This window comes from Porcisia hertigi, chromosome 4, assembly GCF_017918235.1.
Source record: "Porcisia hertigi strain C119 chromosome 4, whole genome shotgun sequence".
Lineage (NCBI taxonomy): Eukaryota > Euglenozoa > Kinetoplastea > Trypanosomatida > Trypanosomatidae > Porcisia > Porcisia hertigi.
The window spans coordinates 242,261-268,736 of NC_090563.1; the positions used below are offsets into that span (position 1 = coordinate 242,261).

General features: G+C 58.1%; 8 protein-coding genes across 8 annotated transcripts; all 8 read right to left on the minus strand.

Moving 5' to 3' along the window:
- Positions 1 to 1,451: 1,451 nt before the first annotated feature.
- On the minus strand, positions 1,452 to 3,731 carry JKF63_07261 (uncharacterized protein; the record flags this gene model as incomplete). Its single annotated transcript, XM_067903201.1, has 1 exon — positions 1,452 to 3,731. The coding sequence occupies one exon, from the start codon at positions 3,729 to 3,731 to the stop codon at positions 1,452 to 1,454; it is 2,280 nt and encodes a 759-aa protein (XP_067759756.1).
- A 1,084-nt stretch (positions 3,732 to 4,815) lies between these two features.
- JKF63_07262 (uncharacterized protein) lies at positions 4,816 to 8,001 on the minus strand (the record flags this gene model as incomplete). Its single annotated transcript, XM_067903202.1, has 1 exon — positions 4,816 to 8,001. One exon carries the CDS (start codon positions 7,999 to 8,001, stop codon positions 4,816 to 4,818), a length of 3,186 nt encoding a protein of 1,061 aa, XP_067759757.1.
- A 1,086-nt stretch (positions 8,002 to 9,087) lies between these two features.
- Positions 9,088 to 11,442, minus strand: JKF63_07263 (uncharacterized protein; the record flags this gene model as incomplete). Its single annotated transcript, XM_067903203.1, has 1 exon — positions 9,088 to 11,442. One exon carries the CDS (start codon positions 11,440 to 11,442, stop codon positions 9,088 to 9,090), a length of 2,355 nt encoding a protein of 784 aa, XP_067759758.1.
- Positions 11,443 to 14,227: 2,785 nt separating this feature from the next.
- On the minus strand, positions 14,228 to 16,351 carry JKF63_07264 (uncharacterized protein; the record flags this gene model as incomplete). Its single annotated transcript, XM_067903204.1, has 1 exon — positions 14,228 to 16,351. One exon carries the CDS (start codon positions 16,349 to 16,351, stop codon positions 14,228 to 14,230), a length of 2,124 nt encoding a protein of 707 aa, XP_067759759.1.
- Positions 16,352 to 17,134: 783 nt separating this feature from the next.
- JKF63_07265 (uncharacterized protein) lies at positions 17,135 to 19,009 on the minus strand (the record flags this gene model as incomplete). The annotated part of the gene is made up of 1 exon (XM_067903205.1): positions 17,135 to 19,009. One exon carries the CDS (start codon positions 19,007 to 19,009, stop codon positions 17,135 to 17,137), a length of 1,875 nt encoding a protein of 624 aa, XP_067759760.1.
- Positions 19,010 to 19,518: 509 nt separating this feature from the next.
- On the minus strand, positions 19,519 to 22,086 carry JKF63_07266 (uncharacterized protein; the record flags this gene model as incomplete). The annotated part of the gene is made up of 1 exon (XM_067903206.1): positions 19,519 to 22,086. The coding sequence occupies one exon, from the start codon at positions 22,084 to 22,086 to the stop codon at positions 19,519 to 19,521; it is 2,568 nt and encodes an 855-aa protein (XP_067759761.1).
- An 889-nt stretch (positions 22,087 to 22,975) lies between these two features.
- On the minus strand, positions 22,976 to 23,617 carry JKF63_07267 (uncharacterized protein; the record flags this gene model as incomplete). Its single annotated transcript, XM_067903207.1, has 1 exon — positions 22,976 to 23,617. The coding sequence occupies one exon, from the start codon at positions 23,615 to 23,617 to the stop codon at positions 22,976 to 22,978; it is 642 nt and encodes a 213-aa protein (XP_067759762.1).
- A 1,273-nt stretch (positions 23,618 to 24,890) lies between these two features.
- JKF63_07268 (uncharacterized protein) lies at positions 24,891 to 25,415 on the minus strand (the record flags this gene model as incomplete). Its single annotated transcript, XM_067903208.1, has 1 exon — positions 24,891 to 25,415. The coding sequence occupies one exon, from the start codon at positions 25,413 to 25,415 to the stop codon at positions 24,891 to 24,893; it is 525 nt and encodes a 174-aa protein (XP_067759763.1).
- Between the last annotated feature and the right edge of the window lie 1,061 nt (positions 25,416 to 26,476).

Here is a 26,476-nt window from a genome sequence, read left to right on the forward strand (position 1 = left end):
GGCACACATTGTGCACTTGTGCCATATAAACATTAGCTCTTCTCCTCCAGCGCACGACTTCACCTCTACTCCGAACACCCTTCCCGGTACCCCTCCCCTCCCCCACTGGGGAAGGGGGTGGGGAGCAGATACCTTCACCTGTGCCCCCCCCCCCCGTCCAACGTTCCAAAGCCTGTGAAACGCGGTGGTGGTGGGGGAGGGAGGGAGGTGTGTGTGCATGTGTGGTGTGGTCCCCCCTTGTATTATATTGCCGTTTGTTTTGTTTTACGCATGGCTGCCACCACCTCTACAAGAAAACATCGCGGCGGCGTGGTACAGAGAAAAGGAGTGGGCTGAAGGGGGGGGGGAGGGGGTGCGACGTGTGTGTGTGTGTATGTGTGGATCAGGGAGGAGTCGAAAGGAAACATCGAACCCCTACCCCCTTCCCATGGAAAAAAAAAGGAAGACCACCCAAATAGTAGTCTGGAATCGGGGGTGGGAGAGGGTACCCGAGCGTTATTGGGCGCGCATGCCCTAAAAAAGGGGGTAGGGGCTATACATAAAAAAAAAGTGTCGCTATGTGAATAGGTGTGGGATGATGACAGTGTATGTGTTGGGGGAGGGTCACGAGCTCAGGAAGGAATCGCCTTGGGGCCTGACAGATATCAAGAGTAGAAGGGGGGGAGGGGGGGGAAGGGGGGGCAGGCCACCCGAGGCTGTGTATCGGTACCATGAACAGCAGCAGTTTTACAACATGGCAACACAGCTTTTTTTTTTTTTGGGGGAGGGGTAACAAGTGACTGTCGTGGGACTCGTGCGTCATCGACATCGCCCCCTTCCCCCCCCCTTCCTCCAACAACCACCACAAAAGGTGCTGAGATACACACACACACACACATACACACCCACACATGTATATGTACACACATTGAAGCAATCAAACAAGCAACACAACCTCACAGGAGAGTTATTTCTCATCACAGCCCCACGATTCACCAACACATCAAAGTGGGAGCGGGGGTGGGGTGGGTGGAGGTGGAGGTGAATGCAGCGGAGCTCCCCCCTCCCCCTCTTCTTCCCCACCAAAACGACAACAGCACGCACTGGTGTGGCTGAAGGACAGTGTGTGTGTGTGTGTGTGTGTGTGTGTGTGGTTCAAGAGAGGAACCCTGCACATAAACGGACGCGTGCAGGCCAACCACAAAGGGAGCTTCGTAAAGGCAGAAGTTGGGCTGGTCTACGGGGGGTGGGGGGTGGGGTGAGGCAATTGAGCCGCTCGTAGAAAAAAAAATCTGGGCTGAGAAAAACGCTGGCGAACATGCGCTCTCGTTAGCGTGACCACAATTGAATACTACGTGTCCTGGGCAGCTGCCGCTTGGTGTCCATCTCATATGCGTTTTCTCCCTGGTCCTCGCTTCCGCCCCCCCCCCCCCCCCACTCCACTCCACTCCACTCCAGCATCCCCTCTCAGATCACCCTGTCAAGGAGCCACGGCGCGCGGCGTCCTGGGCAATTTTCACTTTTTCTGTGTGCGCCTTCAGTCGCTCCCGCAGACTTGTCTCGAAGTGAACCCGCTCACGGTTCGCCTGTACCTCAGCTGCTTTTTTTTCTTCTACCCAGGCTTTCAGCGCCACCCTGCGCGCTGTCACGTAGGCCAGCTGCGACCGCAGTTCTGCCACCTCACCTTCAAGGGTACCGCGTCGCGCTTCTGTCGCTTCTCGCACATCTTGGCCATCGAGAAGGTGTTCTTGCGTGGCTTTGAAGCGTTCGCGAGCGAGGATGGCCCGTGCATCGATAGAGAGCTGCGCCTCGTCGAGAATGCGTCGAAAGAGAATGCCGCGCTCCGGAAGGTCAACGGTTACTTGTCGGAGGAGCTCCTCACCGAGCAGGTTTAGCTGCACTAGCGTCCGCTCCTTGTTCGCCTCCAGAACATTCAAGGTAGAAGCAACGGTCGCCGACCCGCCGCCACTAACTGACGTGGGTGTGGGTTGCGCTGGCAGCGGCTTCAGCGTGCGCGTGCAGACCGGGTTATTTGGCAACGAAAGGATATGAACGTTTTCTTTCACTTCTCGTGTCTTCCCTGGAGGAGCGAGCAACGTCTTCGACCCACTGGAGAGAGTCGGGGGTGAAGCGGTGTGATGCTGTGGGCGTTGCTTCATTGAGGAGGTGCTCGTGAGCTTCAGTGGGCGACCGCAGCATCGCGCCTTCACCTCGCGCAGCACATCGTCAAGTGTTCGCTCTAGATGCGCAAGATAGTTGCGTGGCGATTGCACGTCACTGGTCCGCTGGAGGATCACCACGATGGCACCTACCAGCGTCTCCTCATACTCTACGGCAAGCGCCGAGCTAAGCGCCTCAATCTCTGCACGCGCGTTCGTATCGTTCCGATGCACCTCCATGTGACGACGAAGGCTCTCGAGGCGAAGCTTGGCAGCCTGGCGCTGCTCTTGCACTGCCATGGCCTTCTCTTGGTGAATGGAATAGTAGATGAACAGCCGCGGCGGCAGGACTGCATCCAAGGTGGAGCGCAGCGTCTGCGACACCACCGGCATCCGCTGGACGGCAGCCGCTGCCAAAGCCTTGGTGTACGGTGCCCTAGACGCCTCATCGGCGGTGCTGTGGCTGGTGTTACCTGAGGTGGTCGTCGGGTGCTGGGCACTGGAGGCTGCTGCGATGGATTCAGAGAGGGGGATGGTAGTAGCCGCGGCGGGCACGTTTTCACTTGGCTCCACCCCTACCAGTAAGTCGTGAACGTATGCTGGCAGCTTGACCTCAGCCTCTCCTACCGCACTCTTCGGCTCAGCGCCACGCCGCGCGTCGGCGAGAGCGACCATTTGACGCAGCAGGTCAGTGTACTCGACGGTGTTGGAGGAGACTTCGCGTAAGCCGCTCAGACACGCGGCCACTGTAAAACCGCGCCGTGCCTCGTCGTGGTCAACGTTACCGGCACCCTCTGTCGACGGAGCAGAGGAGAAGAGGTAGTCTAGGAGTTTCTCCGTCGTCTGCGTGCGGAAGATCTGGTGCTCTGTCTTCTGCGTCAGCGCTGGCGCGATTCCCACGGCATCCTCTTCCGCCTGGTCCGCCGACTGCTGCTGGCGGTGCTCTTCGACGCTCATCGACATTTGTGTTGTCGTGTCGCCTGCTGTGGAGTCTTCCTCATTCTCCGTTGCGTGCATAAAAGATGTCTTGCACCTGCGCGTGTAGCCCACCGCAATCGGAAGCAGTCTCATGACCATGTCGGACATGTGCGCGTGCTGGTACGGCGGCGCAGGGTAATGGGTCGCTTCAGCCGTTAACGATGCCGGGGATGTTAGCGGGTTCTCCTTGCTTCTAAAACGCTCTGCATCGACGGAGGTTTGATGCGTGGCCTGCCGCTGCCGGAACTCGAGTTGGTGACAGATTGTCGGAAGCATGTCCTTGAAGCGTAGGGGCAGCCGGGCTATGACCTTCGCGTCTTCGCAGGCCGTGAATGTCAGCGGTGCATCCTGCGCCAGCGCGACGGCGAGGGGGTCCTCGGGGGAATCATCATCCTTGACCTCAATAGTAGCACTTCCCGCTTTAGGCGTTGCACGGCCCATTGTTCTCTTGCCGTTGCGTTTGCCGGCAACAGTGCCGCGATGCGCCGCTGTCATAGTCAGCGTTGCCGGAGCTGCTGCTGCTGCTGCTACCGTTCTCGTCCCATGGACAGCGGCGTCAACAACACCGGTGACATCGACGTCGCCCCCAGACTGGGGCTTGTCTTCATGCCGCATTTTAACTGCCCTCATTTTTGAAAAAAAAGAACTTTTTTTTTCCTTGGCGTGGCACAGCACCTCGACTTGGTGCGCTCTGCACCACTCGAGTTCGTGATGCGCCTCCGCCTCTTGAACACTTTTTTTCTTCTCTCCCCCCACCCCTTCTCCCCTCCTCCAAAAAAAAAAAAACGACTGGAGCCGGCGGGGTAAAATGGGTGCCTGCTAGTAGACAGAAAGACCGACACACACACACACACACACACCACACTCAGTGAACACACGAGAGAGCAGGGTGTTCCTCGTTGTCGTATCTTCTCTCTCCCCTTGTGACGGACCTCTTCACAGGTGGTGTTATGTTCACACACACACAGACATGCACGTGAGACATACAATCGATGGTGATAGAAAGACAGTTCATGGAGCAAGGGATAAACAGAGATCGAGAGGGGGGAGGGGGGTGGGGAGGGAGGTGAGTAAGCTCACATGTCGATTGTGAATGATATACATTGCCATTCCAGAGGTGTGTGCCCTGCTCAGCGAGTAGAGCGGTAGAGGAGGGTGTGGGTGTGTGTACCCCCGGGAGGGGAGGGGAGGGGGGCGCAGGTAGTTCAAGCGTACTGTTCGCTTTTCGCTCTACCCCCCCAACTTACACGCTCGCCTTTTTACGTCATGCTCGAATCATTTTTATGTGTGTGTGTGTGTGTGGTGCTAAAACGAAGGGAAGAGGGACAGGAGGTGGAGAGGGGAGAGTTAACAACAACAACACGCACACACACACACACCAAAAAAAAGCGAAGTGAAAAAAGAAGGCACCGTAGCTGGACTTGTAGCAGAATTCAAGTGTACAACATATACGAAAAACAAAAAAAACACGAGAGCATTTATATGTGTGTGCGAGAGCTGTCATCGACAATAACAACTACACGTGTTCCTTTTCTCGAGCGCGCGCATGTGCGTGTGTGTGTGTGTGTGGGGGGAGGCGATGAAGGGGAGGGGGGGAGAGCGGTGGTGGCCTTGGCAATCGCCCTCCCCCTCTCTCCCACCTTGGTTTCGTGGGACGCCACCCAGAAAGCAGATGATATGGAGCAACCTTCTGGTTCCGCTACGGACGCCTCGTCGCCTCTCGCAGCCATTTGAAAAGAAGCTGCACCAAACGACGCAGCTCCGCCTGTGCCTCAGCGTCAGCTGCCGCCACCGTTGCAATAGGGGTAACACTCCATGCATCCACCCCGTTGCCACCGCCACTGTTGCTCCCTGCTGGGGGGCGCGGTAGTGGTACTGTTGTGAGAGAGCGCACGTTCATCGCGCGCGGTGCTACGCAGGCCTCGGCCCAGTGCAGCGGCACCCCACCACCGACCACGGCCACGGCGACCCCGAAGAGCGGGTGTTGGTACATGACCGCAGAGAGCTGCGTCACACTCGTTGCCAAAAGTAGCAACGATACCTTCACATTCCCAAACGAAGCGCCCGTTGCTGCCGCTGAAGCCAATGCGGTCTGGGCGTCACAGGCTGGGGGTGGCTGCGAGTCACCCCGCTCACGGCTGGCCCTCGCACCGTAATTTTCTGGCGAGGTTCGGTGCCTCCTGCGAGTTTGACACGGTGGCGCAGGCGGAGACTCGGTTTTCTCGGCTGTCGAAGCCGACGCCGATGCGTCGTCGGTGAACATACACATCAGGGTCATGAGGCGCGTGGCCAACAGCACAACTTGTTGTGTTCGACTCGAGTGCAGAGAGGTCCATGCGGCACGGTCATCGCGGCCCACGGCTCCTTGTGTCGCAGTGCCGTTGCTCCTCTGTATTCCTTGCTCCAACAACCTGTGGTTATGGCGAAGCTGCTCAATGTATAAGTGTAGAACCTCCACCGCCACTGCGCACCATAGCGGCAAGCGGGCTAATTGACCTTGCAGCTCACTGTACACAAAGCTCTCCATCATGCGCAGTGAGGAAGCGACGTCGTCGCTCACATTTGAGTTCGCCGTATGTCGGGACTTTGGGACCACGGAAAGAATTCGGAGGCGCAAGCGGGCAAGCGCTGCCCGCTCCGTGGTTGTATCGTGGGCGGAGGAGTGAAGCAGCAGTTCCTCCACAGCAGTGCGGCGAGGCCGCATTGACGCAGCGGCGCGCGCGAGCGGTGTCTGTGGCTCGCGCCTGCGGGTGCGCGATACTGGTGACCGAATCACTTCCGCCCTTGGCACCAGCACAGACAAGGAGACACACTGCTCCAGCTGCTTCCAAGCAAGCAAGACGCTTGCCATCACCGCCCATAGTCTTTCCGTCTCATCGCAGAAGTGGGAGTAGTAGTTGGCTTGGTCTGCTTCTCTGTTGCTGCCCCTGCTCTTCCTCGTCTGCGATTGCTTTGCCATGGGTGCTCTTTCTATATCCTGCAGATCTGAGGATGCCGCCGCAGTAGAGCCCACAGGCGTGGGGGAAGAGCACCCACCACTCCGCCTTGCCTCGCGCAGCCTCCATCGCCGTCGCTGGCGAGATATCGCCAAACTCCGACGTTTGCTCGAGGCCCCTACAAAACTTGAGAGCGTCTGAAGCGCAAGTAGCGGCAGCAACACCGTCGGCGAGGTACCTCGAGCACACGGAGGGCCGAAAGGAAGAGTAGGGGCGGTATTGAGAGAGGCTTCATGCTCAGGGGCTGATCCGGGAGCACACAACCTGCCAGGGTGAGCAAGGGTGGCGCATCGTGGGTGCTGAAGCGGTTGCCTCTCAGCATGCGGCCGTCTGAACGCAGCTGCCCTCGCCTCTTCGAGCGCGTTGCGTTCACCATCGTGCTGAGCATCCCTCCCCACCGACTCAGCGACTCGGCCGTCGACGATGTCTTGCCGCTGGAATGGGGGGTATCGATTGTGGTGGAGGTAGTAGAGAAGGTGAAATCGGTACAGTGCGGGGTCGAGTAAGTGGCCTGCAGTCAAACATCCACACTGGCACGTGGCATCCTCGACGCCCTCGACGTGCGGTAGCAGTGCGGCCATGGACTCTACCGATGCACCGCCTGCAGTTTGCCACGCCTCTTCGCAGGCGTGTAGAAATGCATGGATCTCTGTCGCTGTCGTCGTTGCAATGTCATGCAGCACCGCCGCGGGCAGTACGGGTGGTGGTGCTGACCGCATGACATCCAGCACCGCGCAGACGCCGAGGCCCAATGCGAGACAGGCACTCGCGTCACGTGGGTAGTGTGTGAGGAGCTTCCACAGATGTTCGTGCTCTTGTGGCATTCGCAAGTTATGGGTGTCGTAGAAATTGGTGGTGCGATCGCCAGAGTTGCTGCAGCGTGGCTTCTTGCAGGCACCGTGATTGTTAATGGTGGGCGCAGCGGCTGTCTGCTGCGGGCGAGTGGGAGGGCATGGACGAGGTGAAGGGGGGGCCCCGGCCCACGAGCGCGCTTCTGTGGACAGTTGTCGATACTTATCGGGTTGAGACGGCGGGGGTGCCGCCGTCGCCACTTCCCGCCTCCGGCGACCCCACCGTACTGTGAGAAAACGGGTACACCCGTCGACATCTGCAGTGGGCAAAGGCCCTGGCGCTGCCGCTGCTACGGGCGATGATGATGGCGGCTCCCGGGGGAGGTAGCGGCAAAGAAGGTGTGCCAATGTCGCAGCAATGTCAGTAGTGTACGAGTGGTCCCCCGAGGGGGACATCTGCCGCGGTGAAAGGTGCGGTGAGGCAGGCGGCGGCTGTCCTTCCACTCCCAGCTGCCCCCGGAGGCCGGGACCCTCCTCCTTCTTGGCGACGCCGCTGCGTTGTCTGGCGCTCTGTAGAGGATGTGCTCGTGTGTGCGGATTCCAGGACAGCTCAGGTATGCCCTCGGCTTGATGCACCTGACCGTCGTCAGCAGTTGGGACATGAGTGCCGCTGTGATCAAGGGCTGTCGTCAGCGGTGAGCTGACACACGTGCCATCCAAGGCGTTGAAGCTGCCGCTGCTACCACCTACAGCTGTGATGCTGCTAAGAGTAACGGCCGTCAGCGGTGTATCCTCTACACGCTCCACGTTCTCACCAGCATAATTTTGACCGCCGCGCACACTTTTGAGAGGTGCCTGTAACGGCGGTGTCAACGAGTTCGAATCTGATGCGGATGTCGAGCGCGGCCGCCGGCGATGCTGAGACCCACATTGCAGCAAGCATGGCTCTTGTAGTGAGACAGCGTGGGACGGGTGTCCACTAGCGTCTTCGATAGATGAAGCACGAGTCGTGGCGCTCACACCATCGATCTCCTCACTAGCATCTGCATCCGCTGCGTAACGTGTGAACGTGTCGTCGTTGCGCGGGCGATGGTGCATTACAACGACCTGGGAGGTGTGCCACGTTGTCTGACATCAAGTGTGAATAAGTATCTCTCCAAGCGCCCCTGTGTGTGTGTGTGTGTCTGTGGTGGTGGTGTGAGTGTGTGTGGTGGTGTGGTGTGAGTGTGTGTCAACACAATCACAGAGACAAACATAAAAATATATAAGCTTCACACACGTAGGCGGCGAAAGAGAAAAAAAAAAGAGGTCTCTGGCATGCTCCCTCTCCCCCTTCCCCACGGATGGCTGTGCAGGTGGTGGTGGGGGGGGGTGGGAGAATGGGCGGGGGACAGAAGAGGGGGAGGGAAAGAGGTGAACAATAATGCCCAAGGTGACCACTCTTTTTTTTTTTTGTGTGTGGGTGCGCCTGTCTCGGAATGCGCACCCAGACCCCTTTCCTCACACACACACACACAGACACACACAGACACACACACAGCACGTAGACTGCGCGTGTTGAGAACTGATTATGCATGTGGGTGGGGTCGAGCGCTGGGGAGCGCAGGTGCCATTGTGGACCAAAAGATGAGCCACTTCGAGCGCTCCGCCCCCCCCCCCCCTCCCCCCTATCTTGTAGGCGGGGGGGGGATACGGTAGGTGATATATATTCTATTTTCTCTCTCTCGTGGTGGTGGTGGTGGCCGTGTGTATGCATGATGTGCACCGGTGCCGGGACCAAACTTTCGTCGCAGCAGACCTCCTCTTCCCATTCCCCTTCCCTTTCTCTCCTCCCCATCCCCCCCCTCCCTCCCCAACGCAGCACGCCACCTTTATATATACATATACAGCGGGTTGATCTATGCGTTGCGATTCAAGGTGGGGCGGGGTACATATCGGAAGAAGTCAGGTTATTTGGTGGTGGTGGTGCTTAGCTGTGGTCGCTGCCCCTCACCAGCGATGCGATAAACGTGTCCTAGACAGACCGGCTGCTGTGGCAAAGATCATTTGCCGTCATGTACCGACACCGGTCAGCCTGTCACTGCCTTCACTCCCTTTTTTATGGTAGACTTCTCTCTACCCCCCTTCTAGCATACGCAACGCACACAATTCGGCGATCGGAAGGGTGTGCGCTCCACTGCTTCGCTACGGAGACCACGCCGCTTCTACGCGTACTGTCACCACCATTGCCAACCCATCCCGGTTGATGCGCACCGGCACAAGCATGCCGGGCGTCAGTTTCTCCTCTATCACACGGCGAAAGTCGCTCACGTTTCGGATGCGCACGCCGTTCAGCTCCTCGATGAAGTCGTTAGGCTGCACACCGGCAAGCACCGAGGGACCCGCGGTGTTCACTACGAGGACGCCGCCATTGTAGTGCGTCGGCACCCCGTTGGCCAACACTGTGCTTGTCACCTCAAGTCCCAGCACCGGAGTCGCACGCATGACGTTGCTGTTAGAGGATCCGGCGTACGACGTCAGTGGTGCCGCCGCCGCCGCTATTGATTGGGAGCCCTGTGATGGAGATGGTGAGGTCACTGAGCTTTGCGGGTGGGTGCCGACAACGCGGATCGCAGGTGACCCAGGGTGGTGTGCGCTGCGGGCCATGAGGGGCAATTTTGAGGGTGGGGCGGAGGTGTGCGGATGCTGCTGCGGTGTTTCTGGTGACACCTCTGGCGGTGTTGGTGCAACCGCACTGCTGCTAACGCTCTGGGCGTAGCCTTCTTGAGCCTCCAAAGTCTCCAAGAACTCGGCTAGCTTCGTGCGCCAGTGTCGGAGACAGTGTAGGAACTGTGGCACCAGTGTGCACAGCGACCATGGCTGGCTCGTGGGCATGTACAGGCTGGCAGACATGAGAACGAAATCGTTGCGGATCGAGGCACCGACGCCGCCACCACACATCTCGCGCCCCAGCAGCGATGCCTCCAGCAGGAACTCGTACATTTTTATTCGACTCTCCACCGTGGCCTGCACAATCGGTGGCAGCGACGCCAGCAGGGTGGAGTAGAGGTAAAGCCGCTCTGTCGCGGCGTCGTAGGTTACGAGAAGCGTGTACTCACCATCGATGCCAATGATGCAGGTATTCGTGTCATCAAAATGCAAAGTGCCGCAAAGGCCGAGATCGTCGCCGAGACGACGAAGGTTCGCATCAGCGTTGTCGCGTGCATCGTAGAAGCTGCTATCCGGCGCTGGCACTACCGCTGCAATCCCGTTTTTGGCGTGCGACTGCAGAGGCGAGGGGGACCGGCGACTGCGCACAAGACCACCGTTGCTGGTGTCTCCAACCTTCTCAACGGACTTCCCGGTTCGTCCTTCAGGCCCCATGGTGCTCAGGGTGGCGTTGCGGTGATGCCCCTGCGACACAGTCAAACAGTAGCTGCTGTCGCCATCATGATCCTCTCCTCTTCCAGTCGGCAAGAGCGCTGCCGCCTCGCGCTGAAGCGCCTGCGGTGCCTCGACACCAAGTTGAGCGTAATAGCGGAGTCGCTGCTGGACAGCCAGGCGACGGTCCAGGTCCAGAGCTCGCACCTCACGAATGCGAGCAAGCCGCTGATGCTCTATATCGATCTCGCGTGCCCGAAGCTCAAGCTCCCGCGCCTTGGTTGTGGCTTCAAAGCACTCCTGCTCCAGCTGCGCCCGCTCTCGCTCGGCCTCAAGGAGCGTCTGCTGCTGCGCAAGCAGCGCCTTTTTCTTTTCGTTCTCAAGCTTCAACATCGCCACAGCGCGGGTGGCCTCCTGCTCGGCGCGGAGCTGTTCGCGGCGCTCCGCTAGCTGCTCCGTGCGCTTCGTCGCACGGGCCGCTTCCTGTGCCCGCAGAATGGAAAGCCGCTCCCGTTCGCGTGCCACCTCAGCCTCCTTGTCCTTGACGCAACGCAGCGCTTCGTCAGCGGTTTCACGTTGCCGCTCGAGTTGGCAACGACGCCGTGTCGCGTGTTCCATTGCTGCATCGGCGTAGTGCAGTGTGTGACGCAAGACTTCGTTTTTCACGACACCGTCGCTCTGCAGCCTTTCATTCTGTTGCTGAAGCGTCTGCAACTCCAACAAGCTGCGCCGATCAGACATCGGGAACGACGACAAAAGTGAGGGCGGCGAGGTGCCATCGGTGACTGCCGCGTCGGCAGGCGATCGTGTGCCCTTCGCAACGTGCGAACGCAGACTGTGGAGCTGCCATGCGCCTTCACTACCGTCACCTGCGTTGCTGCATGTATCCGATCGATGCCGCGCCTCCACGGAGAGGGTGGCGCCACTGCCGATGCCGAAGCTGGCGCAGAGGTCATCATCAGTGCTTAGTGGCACTCCGTTGAGATGCAACACCATGTCATTTAGCGGGATGGGGCACGAGCTGGCGGCGGCGAGGCATTGCTTCACCTTGCCTAACGTGAGGCAGCCTATCGGGGTGCGCACATTGAGCTTATAGCGTTTACCCTCGGCGGAGTGAATAATATTTACGTGCTCGCGGGTCAGCGACGGCGCGGCTGCGCCACCGTTAACAACGCTCATGAAACACGGAGATTGTGCGGCTCGTCGGTGCGGCTGCCTGCGCACGCGCGGGGGTGGGGCGGAGGGTGCAGCTGGCGCGTGTGCAGCGCCCTTGTTCACCAATTTTTCTCTCTAGCACACGAGGGCGGCGGGTACTCCCTCTTTAAAGGAGGGGGGAGAGGGCAATTGAACCCGAAGTGCGCGTGTGCGTCTATGTGTGTGTGTGTGTGTAGGAAGAAAGGGGGAGGGGGGGGGAGGGGAGGCGTGAAGAAAAAGTGGAACTGGTGCACGCAAAGGCCATCATAACATCAATTTTAGCGTATGCATATAGAGAGAGAGAGAGAGCGGCTTTGGGAGGGGAGGGAGGCTGTAGCGTTTTTTTTTGTGCGCTGCGCATGTTTTTTCCCTCTCTCATCTTCCTTCAAAGGCTGAGTATCACATCCCCTTGTACAGATATGCATATATATATATATAGATGTATATATATATGCATACATATACACACATATATATATATATACTTTGCCCCTACTTTATTTTTTCCGTTTACTGCAAGTACCTTTCCACCGCCACTTATTCCCTCCCCTCCCCCCTCCTACACACACGCACGGTGGAGTGTGGTGGTGGTGGTGGTGGTGGGGGCAGGATGGTGTGCGCGCGCGTCTTGTATAAACTCTTCTCTTCCCTCCCCTCCCCCCCCTCCCCCTTCTCCTCTCCCCCCTTCGGCTTCTCCCTGAGCTCTCGTTTCTGCTTCACACGTTTCATGAACACGCTTATCCACGCAGAACGCATCACAGCCGAACCAATGTATTACACCAGGAAAGACGTGTGCGTGTGTGTGTGAAAGAGGCACAGGTGGCAGGGCGGGGGGGGGGTGAGGGGAGGAGGAGAAAAAAAAGAGCTCAGAAACGCAAAAGAGACCCACTCAAGTGCATTCAACTACCCCTGATTTACTACTTGACGCGTCATATGCGAAATTGATCAGAGGACGTCGCAGCACAAAGGCAAAAACCCAGAAGAAACAACAAAAACAAACAAAAAAAAACAAAGAAACACACACACACACACACACACACACACACACACACACGGGAGTACATTTCCAAAAAGAGGACCCGTGGGGGAGGTGGGGGAGGGGAGGAGGAGATCAATAGCAAACCAAAGAAAACATCACACAGACACGGACAGAGACACCATCCTCACTTACCCCCCCCTTTTTTTTTTGTCCTTTCACATGCAAATATAAATATAAATATTACAGTTGCATCGGGTACGAGCAACATTGTACTGCGGTTCGCCGAACCCGAGTTGACCATTCAGACATTACATCTCCGATCTCTTTCACGTACATGCCAACAAAACATCGAGAAAGAGAGACAGGAGAGGAGAAAGGAGGTCAGAGGGAGGAGGAGGAGGAGGGGGGGGGGCGGAAGGAAGGGTAAAGAGACGCGGCCCATGAAAAGAGTGGAGCTGAAGAGAACTTGAAAAAAAATATATAAAAAAGGGATGCACATGCATGTGATCAGGGAGATCCACCCGATCCGTACCTGCGCGCGACAAAGGAAATAAAATTTACATGCAGGTCACCAATGTCGCATCAGCAACGAAAAGAAACAGCCCACTCGCTGTACGAGTTAGCAACACGACGCCGTAACCTGGCCTTCCCTTTCTTCTTCACCCAAACCTGCCGAGAGGGTAGCATCCCAAGATAAGCAGCAGACGAGCTCACGGTGTTCGTCGATCCGTATAATTCCGTGCAGGCATACACACACACACACACTCACACACGTACACACGGGTAGGCAGTTTGATGGTGCAAGCATATGACATCTCCAGAAAAAAAAAACGAGAGTTGAGCAAGACACAAGTACGCCCAGCGGCAGCAGCGATGGCAGAGAAGGGCGGCGGGGGTTGGGGGGGGGGTGGGTGGCCTTTCGGGCCTTTTTAGCCTGTATCTGAGATTAATGTGCGCGCGTAGGTGTATTCCACAGCGCATACAAAAAAAAAATACACGACCAATGCTTCGCCGCTGAGAACGGCAGGGTGTGTGGGGGGGGGGTGTGGAGGAGCGAGGCTTCTTGCTCTCTGCCATCTCAATCGCTTCGGTCGTATCTGCTGTCATCAGAGGGCGATTGCCAGATCTCAACGTCCACACCTGCAAACTCGGGCGCTACAGCATTTGACAATGATAACAGCTGACGACTGAAGCTGGTGAGCGGGAGAAGCGCACAGGTGGGGAGATGGATCGCGTGCCCGTCGGGAGAGATTCCCTGGTGCGTCGATGCCTTTGGTGGTGGTGGTGGGGTGCTGAGAGCGGCCCTCAAGCTTCTACCCCTTCCCCCCTTTCCTCCTCTTCACCATCACTACCCCTTCCATGCTACACTCAGTAATGCCGCTTCACATGCAATCTTCGAGGAAGGCGTACATGTGGTCCCCCCCTCCCCCCCCCCATTCGCACTGACATTCATGAGACTCTCGAGAAGATTGCTTGTGGCGCATACGCGGTGATAGATAATATGGCACCAGGGGTACACGAACTCTACCCATGTGTATAATTTTTTGTGTTTTTTTTTTCTCCTCTTCAATCTCAACCAGCAGTGTGACGCGGGCGGCTTGTGCCAGAGTTGAGGGTCGTGCTCTAGGACGTCGGCAGGATGCGAAGGGAGACCGGTGGCGGATGATGGAAGTGGGGTGGGGTGGGGGGGGTGGGGGAGGTACCGCTCTCTCCTCTCTCCCCTCCCCGGCTTACTGCCCGCCACCGTCATGGCCTCCATCGCTTCTTCACTCTTCCTTTTTTTTTTGTACTTCAGGTGGTCATTGAACTGCTCACGCCACTCTGACCGTAGTTGACAGTGCTCGTGAGCGTACCTCCGGTGGGCGAGGTCACCGATGGTGCGTACGAGGATAACGAACCCGCCCATGTTACGCCGGCCATCAGCGACGGCTCGATATCCCCACACAACGATGGCCGATCAGATACACTCGCAGCAGTGGCGACGTCAATCAGGTTAATTGCCGTCGCTTCAAAATCAGCTAGCTTGGTAGCACTGCTGCAATGATGGCATGCCGCTCCGCTTTGGACTCTGTGGCTGCGGGGCAGCCCAAGACCGTTGCACGACCCCTTCACTACACTAGTTGATGTGGGCGCTAACCTGCCGCACGCGGTGGCCAAAGCGTGCGTCACATTTGCGTAGGAAGTGTCAGTGCTACTGGTGGTGCTGGGAATCATGCTGTTTGCTGTTGCGGCACATCCAGAGGGGCGCCTCAACACCGGCGTCGGCGCTGGGCCGCCGGGGGGGTTCTTCGCCTCTTCTTCTTCTTCCGCCTCGTGGTGGCACTGTTGCTGATGCAGCAGCTGCACGGCGGGGACGGGGGCGGTGGAGCGCGCGCTTGTTGAGGTGACCGCCCCCATCGAGATAGGGGGTGAACGGATGATGGGAGCAGACAGGGTCAGATGAAGAGCCTTTCCCGCGACGAGGAGACTCCCACCGGACCCAACTACCGCTGCTGCAGCCTCCATGCGATTGGCGCTAGTAATGTCCATGTTGCGATTGTACGTGCTGAGCCGCCGCTGATCTGTTTGCTCTGCTTGTTGCTGAAGGTGCAGCTGACCCCCAGTCACATCGTGAAGGCGATCCACAGATGCTTTGCTGCTGTTGCCGTTTGCCGTTCGGATGCGCGCACCATCTGAAGCCTGCAGCACGCCATCCCGCGGTGAGGACAGCTTACCGCTGTGCACGCTCAAGATGGCCGGCGAGGGGTTCCTGCTTAGGATGGTGATGCTAGGCGCCGATGGGGGTGCGCGTAGCGGCCTCGTCATAGAAGAGGCTGTGGAGGTGCCACAGGCAAATCCACCTGCGCTCGCCGCAGTACCGCCGCCGTCCACGCCGCAGATGTCCTCGCTTACGTTTGTCAGAGTAATGTATCGAGGTTGCAAGACAGAGACGGTTGGTTGCCGCCACTCTTTTGCTTCCCGAGGCTGGCCTGACGGCCTGGTCATCAGGTCGCTACCGAAGAGACGCGGGGGAAGGCCGTGTACTTCAATCTGTTTTGCTGTGGTCGTCGCTGTCGGTTTCCTTAGCCCTGCATTGGCGTCGTCGTCACCACCACCACCACCGACAATGGTGCGGAGAGTTGTGCTCTTTTTCTCGTCTCCCTTCGCGAAGCAACTCGGGCGCCCTGGGGCGACGGCCTCCGCTAACCAGCAGGGCTTTGTGCCCTTGCTAGTACTAGTGCTGCTGCCGCTGCTTCTGTGTTTATGGTGGGCTTCGTCGTTGCCGTTGGATGCCATCGGTGCCGATACTGCCGTTGAGATTTTGTCCAGCTTGCGAGAGGAGGCGGAGGCGGAGTCGAAGGCGCACGGGGGCCGTATGGATGACTGCAGGGGTGGCGCCATCAGAGAGGCGCTACGTGTCGCGTTCTTACCGAAAGAAGAAATCGACGTCGGATACGCCAGTTGGTCACTCTGGGGTTGCGGCTGCTCCCGGTGCGTCGGATTATTTTGAAGAAACTGGAGGAGCCCTGGTGGCACGTCCTCGTCGTTTGTCGTCTCCCGCACAAAGTCACCAATGACGTCATCCACGTGGTCCCACGGCGAGACGGTCAGGCGATGTACAGGACCGTTCGACAATGATACAGTGTGTCGCCGCTGAGTCGGCTCAGCTGCTGCGGCCACCGAAGCGAGCGAGAGACTAGTAGCGACATCGACGACGTTGCTTGGTGTCGTCTTGTCCGTGACGCCTTCCTTCGGTGGTGGTGAGAACGGCGTCAGGTGTCGGTTGCCGTGGTACACGTGGTCGCTAACATTACTACCAGTGTCGGACCTCGCATAGCTGCTGCGGATTGGGGTATTGCTCGAAAGTCTTCGCTGTTCTTCGGTGACCCTGCGAGAGACCACTGTGGGGGTTGTCACTGAGGTGGGGGAGTCCATGCGCGCACGTGACTTGCCGTTTATTTGCGATTCCCCAATCTGTGATGTCACTACGCCTTGCTCCTGCTGTTGCAGCCGCCGTGGCAATGCCGAGAAAAATTGACGTCGTCTACCCTGACCGTTGTGACAAACAGCAGAAGACGCACCAACTGCAACCGCGACGATGCTACAGCGAAGATGATCGGGAACGTCTTGTCGGTCGCGCACCAGTGAGCGGTGGATGTGAGCCAGCGATAGTACCGGGAGAGGGTGCTACTGCTGGTGCTGCTATTACTCAAGCGAACGTTAATCAAAGTGGGGGATGAGCTGCAGTGCGTGAAAAACAAAACACACACACACACAAAAAGAGAGAGTAGCGGAGAAGAGGTGACGATATCGAGTTAGGCAGAGTGTGTAAGCAGGGTAAAGGTCAAGAGGTGCACCCCGACGGAGAAGGGATGGGGGCGCAGAAGCGATAGAGTAAATCGCTGACGGGCGAAGATGACCAAAAGCAGCCCCCCCCCCCCCCACACACACACCAGGGAGGGAGGGAGTAGGGGATGGGGTAAATAGATGGACTGCAATAGTGCCCGTCATAGAGCGGGGCAGACACACGGAGAGAGCCGACACATGCGAATTTGTCTCAGCACGATGCGCGTGATCGCTACGGTTAACCTGGTGAATACACATATATGTATAAATATGTGTACACACATATGTCCACCTTCTTGCTTGGCTTCATGGCTGCATGCTGGCACACACGGGGGAACCTGTCGAGCGAACAGACATGTGCGCTGTCCGTCCTCAAAGAACCAACACATTGCACAGTGTGTCCCCATCAACGGCTGGGAGGGCCTTCATTGCCACTGCAGCAATCGCCGGCGCGGTTCCCATCAACGTCGTCTCACCGCTCCCGTCTACTGTGTCGCTGGTCGCTGTGCCAAGAGAGATCCCACCTTCAACGGAAACAGGCTGAAGAAAGGCCTCGGCAGATGGCGGCCATCGGACGACATCCGAGGCGCGAGCATCGAAGAGCTCAATAGCTTCGCGTGTGATGTGAAGCCATCCTGCTTGCCAGGGCAGGAGCGTCAGAGAAAACGATAGGCTGCTTGCAGAGCCTAGAAGACCCAGCAGACGCACAGTCGGTCCCGTGTAGAGCCAATGCGGTGCTAGACGCTCCACACGAACCTTCACCGCCAGGTCGTAGCGATGCACGTGGCTGTGGTTGAGCACTTTGAAGTGTGCCGTCACCGGCGACCCAGCAATGAGAGGCGTAGATGCCATGTGTTCGTGAAGCAGGTAGCGGTGATAATCCGCTGAAGCAACGCCACCGTCGTCGTAGGCTGACGCCGTCACCGGTGGTGGCTGTGTCGCGGGGTGGTCTGCCGATCCAGCGGTGATGTGTGTCACACCCAATTCCACCTCCGCCTCTGAGAAAAGCTGCTCGACGCGCAGCGGTGCACTCTGTATCGTGCCCGTCTCGCCATTTGCGCGGCACCACGTCCACCGCACGTGCCCGAGGGATGCAAGTCGAGAGCTAAGAAGGCGTCGCTTGGTGCCGCCGCGACCATGGACCACCGTGGCATGTCGCAGCTCCTCCAGGAGAATGCCGACGGTGAAGAGCAGCGTGTGTGTATCGCCCGGCATGAGGAGAACTGGCGCGGTGACGCTTTCTGTGTGGCGACCGTTTGCTGCGACCTCGCGAAACACGGTCGCACCGCAGTGATGGGTGAGGCTGGGCAGGACCAGCTCAGAGGCAGCAAGACAGAGGGGGACACTTGACATGTTCTTGAGTCCAATGCTCAGCTGATACAGAGCGTACTGGCCCAGGGACGTCGACAAGCGCGGCGAGGAGTCTCCGCTGTCGTCGGCGCCGTCTAATTGGTTCTTTAGCGTCGCCCATGTTGGCCGGACATATCGCAAACACCTCGGCTGTGCTTCCCTGATCGGTTGCTCTGTGTTGAACGAGCTGTTCCACGTGAGTTGCCGCTGTCGTCCGCTCGGGTCAACGTAGTCCACCACCACCGCCAGTGCGTATGCGCTCACATCTCTAAGCAGCACAGAGGCCACCACAGTGTAGTGTGACTTGGGTGGGAGCGTTGCCACAGTCTGGCGCAGTAAGCCACGCTGCAGCTGTGTCTGAGGTTGAGTCACGCCGATGTGAAAGTGTGCTTGCGTCAAAGTGTAGTTGGCAGCGTTGTGGAAGCACAGGAGGGCGCGGAATACTTCGCTGGCTAGCAACACGCCCACTTTGCGTGGCAGTGTTAGCACCGGCTGCACCCACAGGGATGTGGAGAAGCAACGGTTCACTGGTACCACGGCAGCCGCCTTGCGGGTGGGCCGCTGCTGTTGCTGTGGTGACATGCTTGACGGAGACGTAGAGCGACCACACAACGGCTGGCCGCACCGCACGCGGCTCCAGGGATCACCAAGAACGGAGAAAAGAATATCCCCCTCCTCCGTGATGTCACCAAAATCCTCACCGAATGAAGGGAAGAATAAGGGCTGAGAAAGCAGCGTTGCCTGCAGTCCGAGCGGTGCCGTCAGCATCACTGTGCCGTCCGCTGCCGCGGTGACGTTTGTCGTTGTTGCACCGTTGGAGGGCCCTTGCTGTGCCGCGGAAGACGCACGCGACTCGGTAGCGGCCGTCACAAGACTGGACGCCGCGGACGTCTTCATTGCCGGCTGTCTTGGAGGAGGTCAAAGTAAAGCGGAAGGGATTGGGGAGGGGGAGATGTTTTGTCACTTCTGGTTTCACACAATGTATGTGGGTCATGTGCACAGCAGATGGAGAGAGGATCGATGAAGTGTGTGTGGGGGGAGGGAGGGAGGGGGAGGGGGAGGGAGACCCAACTCACCACCTTTGAGCTCGCAAAGCGTGTGCATGGGTGTGGATCAGCCGTTCAGTGGAAGCATATTACTCTCCAATGCTGCCCTTTTGGTGTATATGCATAAATATATGTAAATATATATTTATATATGCATATACACGTGTGTACGCACATACAAATTTGTTTGGTGGGACCTCCGGACTTTTACCATACCTTAGTCTCTTGCGTGCTTCCAAGTTTCGCACACCCGAGGCAGAAATCCAGAGAAGGAGTGGGGGGTGGGGGGAGGGAGCGGGTGAGCTAAGAGGTGCCCCTCCCTCCCTCCCCCACCCGAAGTTTGCTTGCTCGTGGCACTCTTCACCAGTCACTGCTATCACTGGATGAGGAGCTGCCGGACAGCTGTGGCGGTGGTCGCAACCGCAGCGCCGCCGAGCCCATCTCACGATCACGCGCTGCTGCATTGGCACGCGGAGATGACAAGAAGAGCGAATCAGAGATGTCTGCGTGTCTTCCTCGAGCCCCGCGGCTATCAGTGTTGTCTAGACTACTGTCACTGCTGCTGCTTGATTCGTCGCCTTGCAGAGCCCTACGGCGCTCACCTAGCATCCTGGTGAGAGTTGTGGCGGCGGACTTCTGTGACTGAGGTGGTGGTGGCGGTGGTGGCGGTGGTGGTGAAGAGCTAGGAGGAACACGTGGCGCAACGGGTGCGGCTGCCGGGGCGCCGCCCGGTTTCACACACGCTGTCAGCGGCGACGAGCTGGGCGGTGGCAGTGGAGACGGTGGAGGACGACTTCCAGCGGCAGGCTTCAGTTCTGATGGAGGGTTTGGTGGTGGTGGTGGTGGCGGCGGTGGTGGTGGCGCCGTGGTGGAGCGTGTCATCCCTGGTGGTGGTGGTGGCGGCGGCGGTGGTGGTGGTGCTAGACGCGGAACGCCAACACCGGCACCAGCGGATGGAAACATTGGCGGGTTCGCTTTGCCTTGGAGCAACGCCGCTGGTGGGAGCGGCGGCGGCGGTGGCGCCGTGGTGGAGCGTGTCACCCCTGGTGGTGGTGGTGGTGGTGGTGGTCCCAGCGACGGAGGCGCGGCAGCCAATGCAGATGGCGTAGTGGGCGTGGGTTTGGCGTTGGTCTCGCGAGACTGGCGGTGGCGCCTTGGCTCCACTCGGGCGTTTTCATGCACACGGCGCTCGACGCTAGCCTTGGCCTCTGCGTCGTCGTCACTCCCCTCTGACGCGGTGCTGTCGTCGCGGAGAGAAGGACGCCGATGGTATCGATGGCGTCGTCGCTGCTGGCGGCCAGGGGCTATGGTCTCGAGGTCGCGCGGGCCCTGACGTGATGTGTGAGGCTGCAGCCCCAGTCCGTTGTCGTGTTCTTCGACTTCTTCGCCAACGTCGTGGGTGCGCATGTCGCGGGGAGTGCGACTCCTCACATCGCTGCCGCCGCGTTGGTCCCATCGGCGCACCGTGGCCAAATGCCCCAGCGGCAGATTCCGTGGCATGTCTCGCAACATAGCCCGCGATGACGCCACTGCCGCGTCACCGCCAGGCACAAAGGCGTACTGCTGCGTCTGCAGTGACGTAGTGAAGTCGCTTTGAATGTCCACCGAGTTGGTGTTCTGAAGCCGCGTTGTTGTCGCTAGCTTTGTCCCCACCGTACACCCTTTGGTGCTGTGCGTGTCCCTGTGAACAAGAACGCCCCACTGCGTGGGCGCTATGACGCTACGCCTGCTGTTGCCGCCATCGCCACCGCTGCTGCTAGCTGGTGCAAGGAGATGCCGGTAGGCTACCTTGTGCGCCGGGAAGCTCACGAGAGCGCTAAACGCATCGGACATCTCGTTCGCGTTACGCATAGTCTGCCCGCTCCGAACGGTCGGCAGCGAGTGAGGTTGCCAGGCAAGTGCGGAGGAGGAAGACTGCTGCTGCTGCTGCTGCTGCGAGGCTGCGTTGGCCGGTGGGCACCGCCCATTCACGTGTAAGGCAGTCGCATCGCTCCAGATTCCATGCCCCGCTATCGCGGCGCTATTGTCGTCACCGTCCAGGAGGGCGGTTTCTAGTGGCATTGACTCTGCCAGTCGCATGGCAGCGACAGCGTTCACGGGCGGTACAGGTCCACCAAAAGCATTGCGGTTGTCATCACGACGAGATGGCATGCGGTGTTGCGTGACGCCTGCATTCTCGAAGTCGGCGATCGCAGAGACCGCTGGAACAACGCGCATCGGCATCTGGTAGGAGGGTTGCTGTACTGCGTTATGGCCGTCGTCGTCGTCCAAGTCGTCAGCGGAGGACTCGCTACAAGAGCTAGGCGCGACTGGTGGCAGCGGGGACGAGCGACGTGGACGCAGGAATCGATATGTGTGGGCCATGCTGATCGCTGAAGGGACACCAGTGATTACGGCCGGGGCGGCATTCGTCTTGTCCTGTGCGTCCCACTTTGACTTGGTCGCCCTTGTGTTCACACCGCCGCCGCCGCTGCGGCTGCTGCTGGGCTTAAAAAGCACAGGCTGAGGGTAGCGTGGTTTGCTTTCCAACAGCGTTGACGTGTGTCGCCCTTGCAAGCGGCTAATAGAATCGGCGCAGTTGCATATGCGGTATTGAACAGCGTTGATACGTCGCTGGTGTGCCGCGGTTGCTCTGTCCAGCCGATCCAGCACCGTATCCACCGTGTCAGCTAGCGCTTCTAGAGAGGCAATGGCAGATGCTAGAGCCGCGCAACCACCTTTTGTGGAAACGCTTGTGAGCGGCACGACAAGACCAGGTACAATGGCGATGGTGGCCGTGTCGTAGGCGCACGCGGCTGCTACAGCGTGTGTGGAGTCTATACTGCTGCTTCGACTATTCAGGGTGTTGTTGGTCCGGTCGCTGTCGCTCTTGCCAACGTCCGTGACGTCGCTCAACGCTGGCGTCAGTGTTTCTCTTAGAGCTGCCATGAAAGCTTTCGCGGGCAAGCGAGCTCGACGACCCTCCCCTCTGCACTATGGATAAAAAAGGATATGAGAAGCTCGAAACCGTCACCACTTCCCCCCTCCGCCCCTGTGGAGATCAGTGGTGCACTGTGTGTTTGTGTGTGTGTGCGTGTCTCTGGGAGGGGGGGGGGGATGTTGCGAAATAAAAACAGTGCGAGAACGTAGTGGAAACAAGTTGGGGAAGGGGAGGGCATGCGTCTCTGCATGCGTACGTACACTCATATATACATATATACACACACACACACTCATCCAGAGCGTGTCTGCAGACAAATAATGGGGTGGGTGGGAGAGTGGAGGGGATGGCGTCACGATGATGATAGCAACAACATAGCCCCCATCACGACCCCCTTTCACCTTGGCTTTCTCTCCATCCTCTCCTTTGGCAGGTTTATTTTTTTTTATCTTTTTTTTTCGAACGGAAAAAAAGAAACAAAAAAGGGGAAAGCACAACAAATAAATAAAAAACGAAAAAGGGGGAGAAGGGATGTGGGGGTGTGATCACAAACACAAAACACACACACACACACACAGCTCAATAGATCACGTGAAGAGGATCGTCAAAGGGGGATCTCGCCTCAAGAGCTGCCAGTGACGAGAAAGGTGGGCAGAGGACACTCTGCCCCCCATCCCCCCCTCACCACTTCCCACCTACCACCTCCACCCAAGACCGGAGGACAGGAAATGAGATTCGGCATGCGCGCACGCGCCTATCTGACAAAGGGGAGTTGCTGTAACGGGGGAAGATGAGGGAGGCTTCGTGTTCCCTCTTCATGGTTTGCTGTTGCTGGAGCACACACACACACACTCACTCCTCTCCCGGGTCTCCGCGTCTTCACGGTGCTGCGAGCGCTTATGCCATCACGTTGCGCATCGTGATCTTGCCCTTGGGGACAATCACCTTGCAGTGGATGCCGCGCTGCTCGAGCTTGCCGGCGTCACGCAGCGCCTCGTACTCGGTGCGGAGGATGGTGGTGAAGCCCCAGTACTTGGAGGTCACGATGATCTGGCGGCCGGGGAACTTCATCTTGGCGCGGCGCAGGGCCTCGTAGGCCTGCGGCACGTACGCCTCCTTGGTGCGCATGGACAGCAGGATCTGGCCAATGCGGACACGGGCGCACACGCCGTTGGGCTTACCGAAGGCACCGCGCATACCAGTCTGCAGACGATCGGCACCAGCGCACGAGAGCATCTTGTTGATGCGCAGCACGTGGAAGGGGTGGGCGCGGATGCGCATGTGGAACACATCCTTGTTGGCACGCTTCACCATGTACTTGTTGGCCTGGATACGGGCAGCCTCCAGCGCCTCGGACGCGATCTGCTCCAGCTCGCGGGACACAACGTGGATGCACACGGGGAACTCATCGACGGTGGCGCGGCGGCGACCAATGTCGAAGTTGCGGATCTTGGGATCCGGCACACCCCGGCAGAAGCGCGACTTCGGGTAGGGCTTGTTCTTGCAGAACCGGTAGCAGCGGGACGGACGGCGGGCCATTGTTGGAACTGGCTGTCTTGACGGAGCCTTCAGAGAAGTGAAGAGCGCGGGGGCGGAGGTACACGCAAGAGTGTGTGAGATGAACAATCTCTATCCGGGTGACATAAAGGGGGGGAGGGGGGGGACGAATTTTTGATGATGAGGATGACATTATAGGGGGGAGGGACGGGAGAGGGGAGGTCGGCGGCGGCGAAGGTGGTGGTGGTGGTGGGGGGGGGGCGCATGTCTTAGAGTAGGTGTACTAGCAGGCCACCACGATGTGCCTGGGTTGGTTTGCGACGAGAGCGCCCTCCATACCAATACCATGACAGACCACTCGAACCTCGCGCTTGGTGCTTCCAGCATGTACTTTCCTTGCACTGCAGGTGGCTGCCGCTGCCGCTGCCCCCCCTTCCCCCCCCTCCAACACACACACACACATTCCCCTTTTCCCCCACCCTTCTTTTGTTGCTGTCCTTCAGACTGACTACCGCACCACCACCACCAACATGCCCACAAGCGATATGATGACGGTGACCGTGGTGGTGTCCAGCAGAGGCACATCACATCATACCTACATCTCCTGGTCGGGGATATAGATATATATATATATAACCTTTATTCCAATATATATATATATATTATCTTATTTTTCTTCTTTTTTTTCTCTGGCCGGAAATGAAAACACATGAAAAAACAAAAATAAAAACGAACCAACAACAACAACAACACGAGGAGGCAGTGAAAGAAGCGGAACGAGAGGAGAGCGCAACAGCAAAACTGACAACGATGAGACAACACCGCGCTCCCGCCTCCACCCCTCCCCCCGTTTCGGTGGGAATACGGGAAGGGGGTTTCGGTGTGGTCGCTGTTGTCATCCATGCCCAGTAAAGTGCGTTTATGTCTGCATGTGCGTGTGTGTGTGTGCGAGCAAGGAATATAGGGATTCCCCTGATCACTCGCACACAACCACACACATATATACAACTATACACACCTTACCTTTGAGCTTTTTGTACGCCATCACCACTCGCTTTAGCTTCTTCATTGCTAGCGTAGCTGCTGCAAGAAAAAAAAATGATGTCCTGTGCGTGAGCGCCGTGGTGACCCAAGGTTGTGCCCGTAGGGTCTAGCAGCGCGTCCATAAGATCATGATTGACCTGCATCGGTGGCGGGGAAGGGTGTATGCACGCGTCGCGCGACCTCTGCGTGTGTGCGCAAGCGTGCGGTCCTATTTCACAGCACGCCGGTCACCACGCTGCAGTCCCCTCCCCCCCACCCCCCACGCACCCTTTTACATGGTCAGCTCCATGATGGTGTTGACGATGTCGCTGTTGTTGTTCTTCAGCGCCCGGATCGCCTTGCTGCGCGACACGTTCGCCTGGCTCATCACCACGTTGATCTCCTTCTCATCCAGGTCGCCAGCGTCCACCTCCTCGCCGTCCTCCTCCTCCTCCTTCGCGACCGGCACAGACGCAGCGGCATCGCCAGACGCCGCCGCGGCGCCAGACACGGCAGCGCGTGCCGCCGCCTCCTGCGTCAGCGCGCTCATGTCCTCCAGCTGTGCTTCGCCAAAGATGACGAAGGTGTTGGTGCCGGGGAAGCGGTACACCTCCGGCTGCACCATGGCAAAGGACAGGGAGCCAATCTTGCGGATGTTGACCTTGACAATGTTGGGCTCTGGCTTGAGGCCCATCTTGGCCATGGCCTTCGCGTAGCGCTTCGACTGCTTCGCCGTCTGCGGCACCTCGGCCGCCTCCAGCGTCGGGACCTCGTCGTCGTTCAGCGCCGCGGCGTTCTGGGCCTCTTCAACAGACATGGCGATATATGGCGTGTGTGGGTGGGTTGAGTGGAGGTGGTGGTGCTGTGTGAGTGTGTGTGTGATCAGGTGCGGAGAGAGAGAGGGGGGGGGCAGGGGCAGAGAGGGAATCATATGAGGATTGGGGGAGGGAGCGCACATAGGTGGTGGCGGCGGTCGTGGTGGGACAGAGGCCAACGAAGACATGGTCACTTTTCACGCAGACCAAAGACACACGCACACACACATTTTATGGAGCGAGATGTTTGTCACGACAACTGGCGCCTCACTCCCGCGTGCCAACACCATCCCTATTTCCCTACTCGTCAGGTAAGCTGGTGGGAAAAGCGGTGGTGGAAGAAAGGCATTCGAGAGGAATGGAGGCATGATCACTCTCGTGTCTGTGTGCGCGCCTCTCCTGTGGTCTTTGCTCTATAGATCACGTTCGATCGCCATCTCTCTCGAAAAGAAAAAGAAAGAACGACGTCGAAACACCTACAGAAAAAAAAAAGAGAGGGTCAGAGGCACGAGGGTGGTCGTGGGGTGTGGAGAGTGGTGGTGGTGGTGGTGGTGGGAGATGGGGAGGCGGCAGCGCTTTTTTTTTATGTACCTCAATTTTTTTTTTATAATTTAATTTCCTCTTTGTTGTTGTTCCGGTCGTCGTCTCTTTCCCGATCATTTTTCTTTTGTTTTCTCCTTCCCTGAAACAAACAAACAAAAAAAAAAGATATATATTTTTTTTTCAAAAAGGGAGGCTCAAGGGACTCACGACGTCCCCCCTCCCCTCCCCTCCCTCCCTCCCCCTCCCTCTCTCTTTCAGCGTACACACAGAGGGAAGGCACTTTTATATGTAAGGGGGGAGGGGGACGGCAGCGGCGGCGATGTGTGCAGGGAGAGGAGGGAGTCGCAGAACGCACATACATGCACCATGTTCTGCGCGTGCATACACGCGCCATGCATCAGTGACAAAACAAAAGGCAAGAGGGGGGGGGATGAGGGGGAGGGAGGAAGGCAAATGACATTCTGAAGGACTCGAAATATATAAATATATATTAGAAGAGCGGCATGAGGAGGACACACAC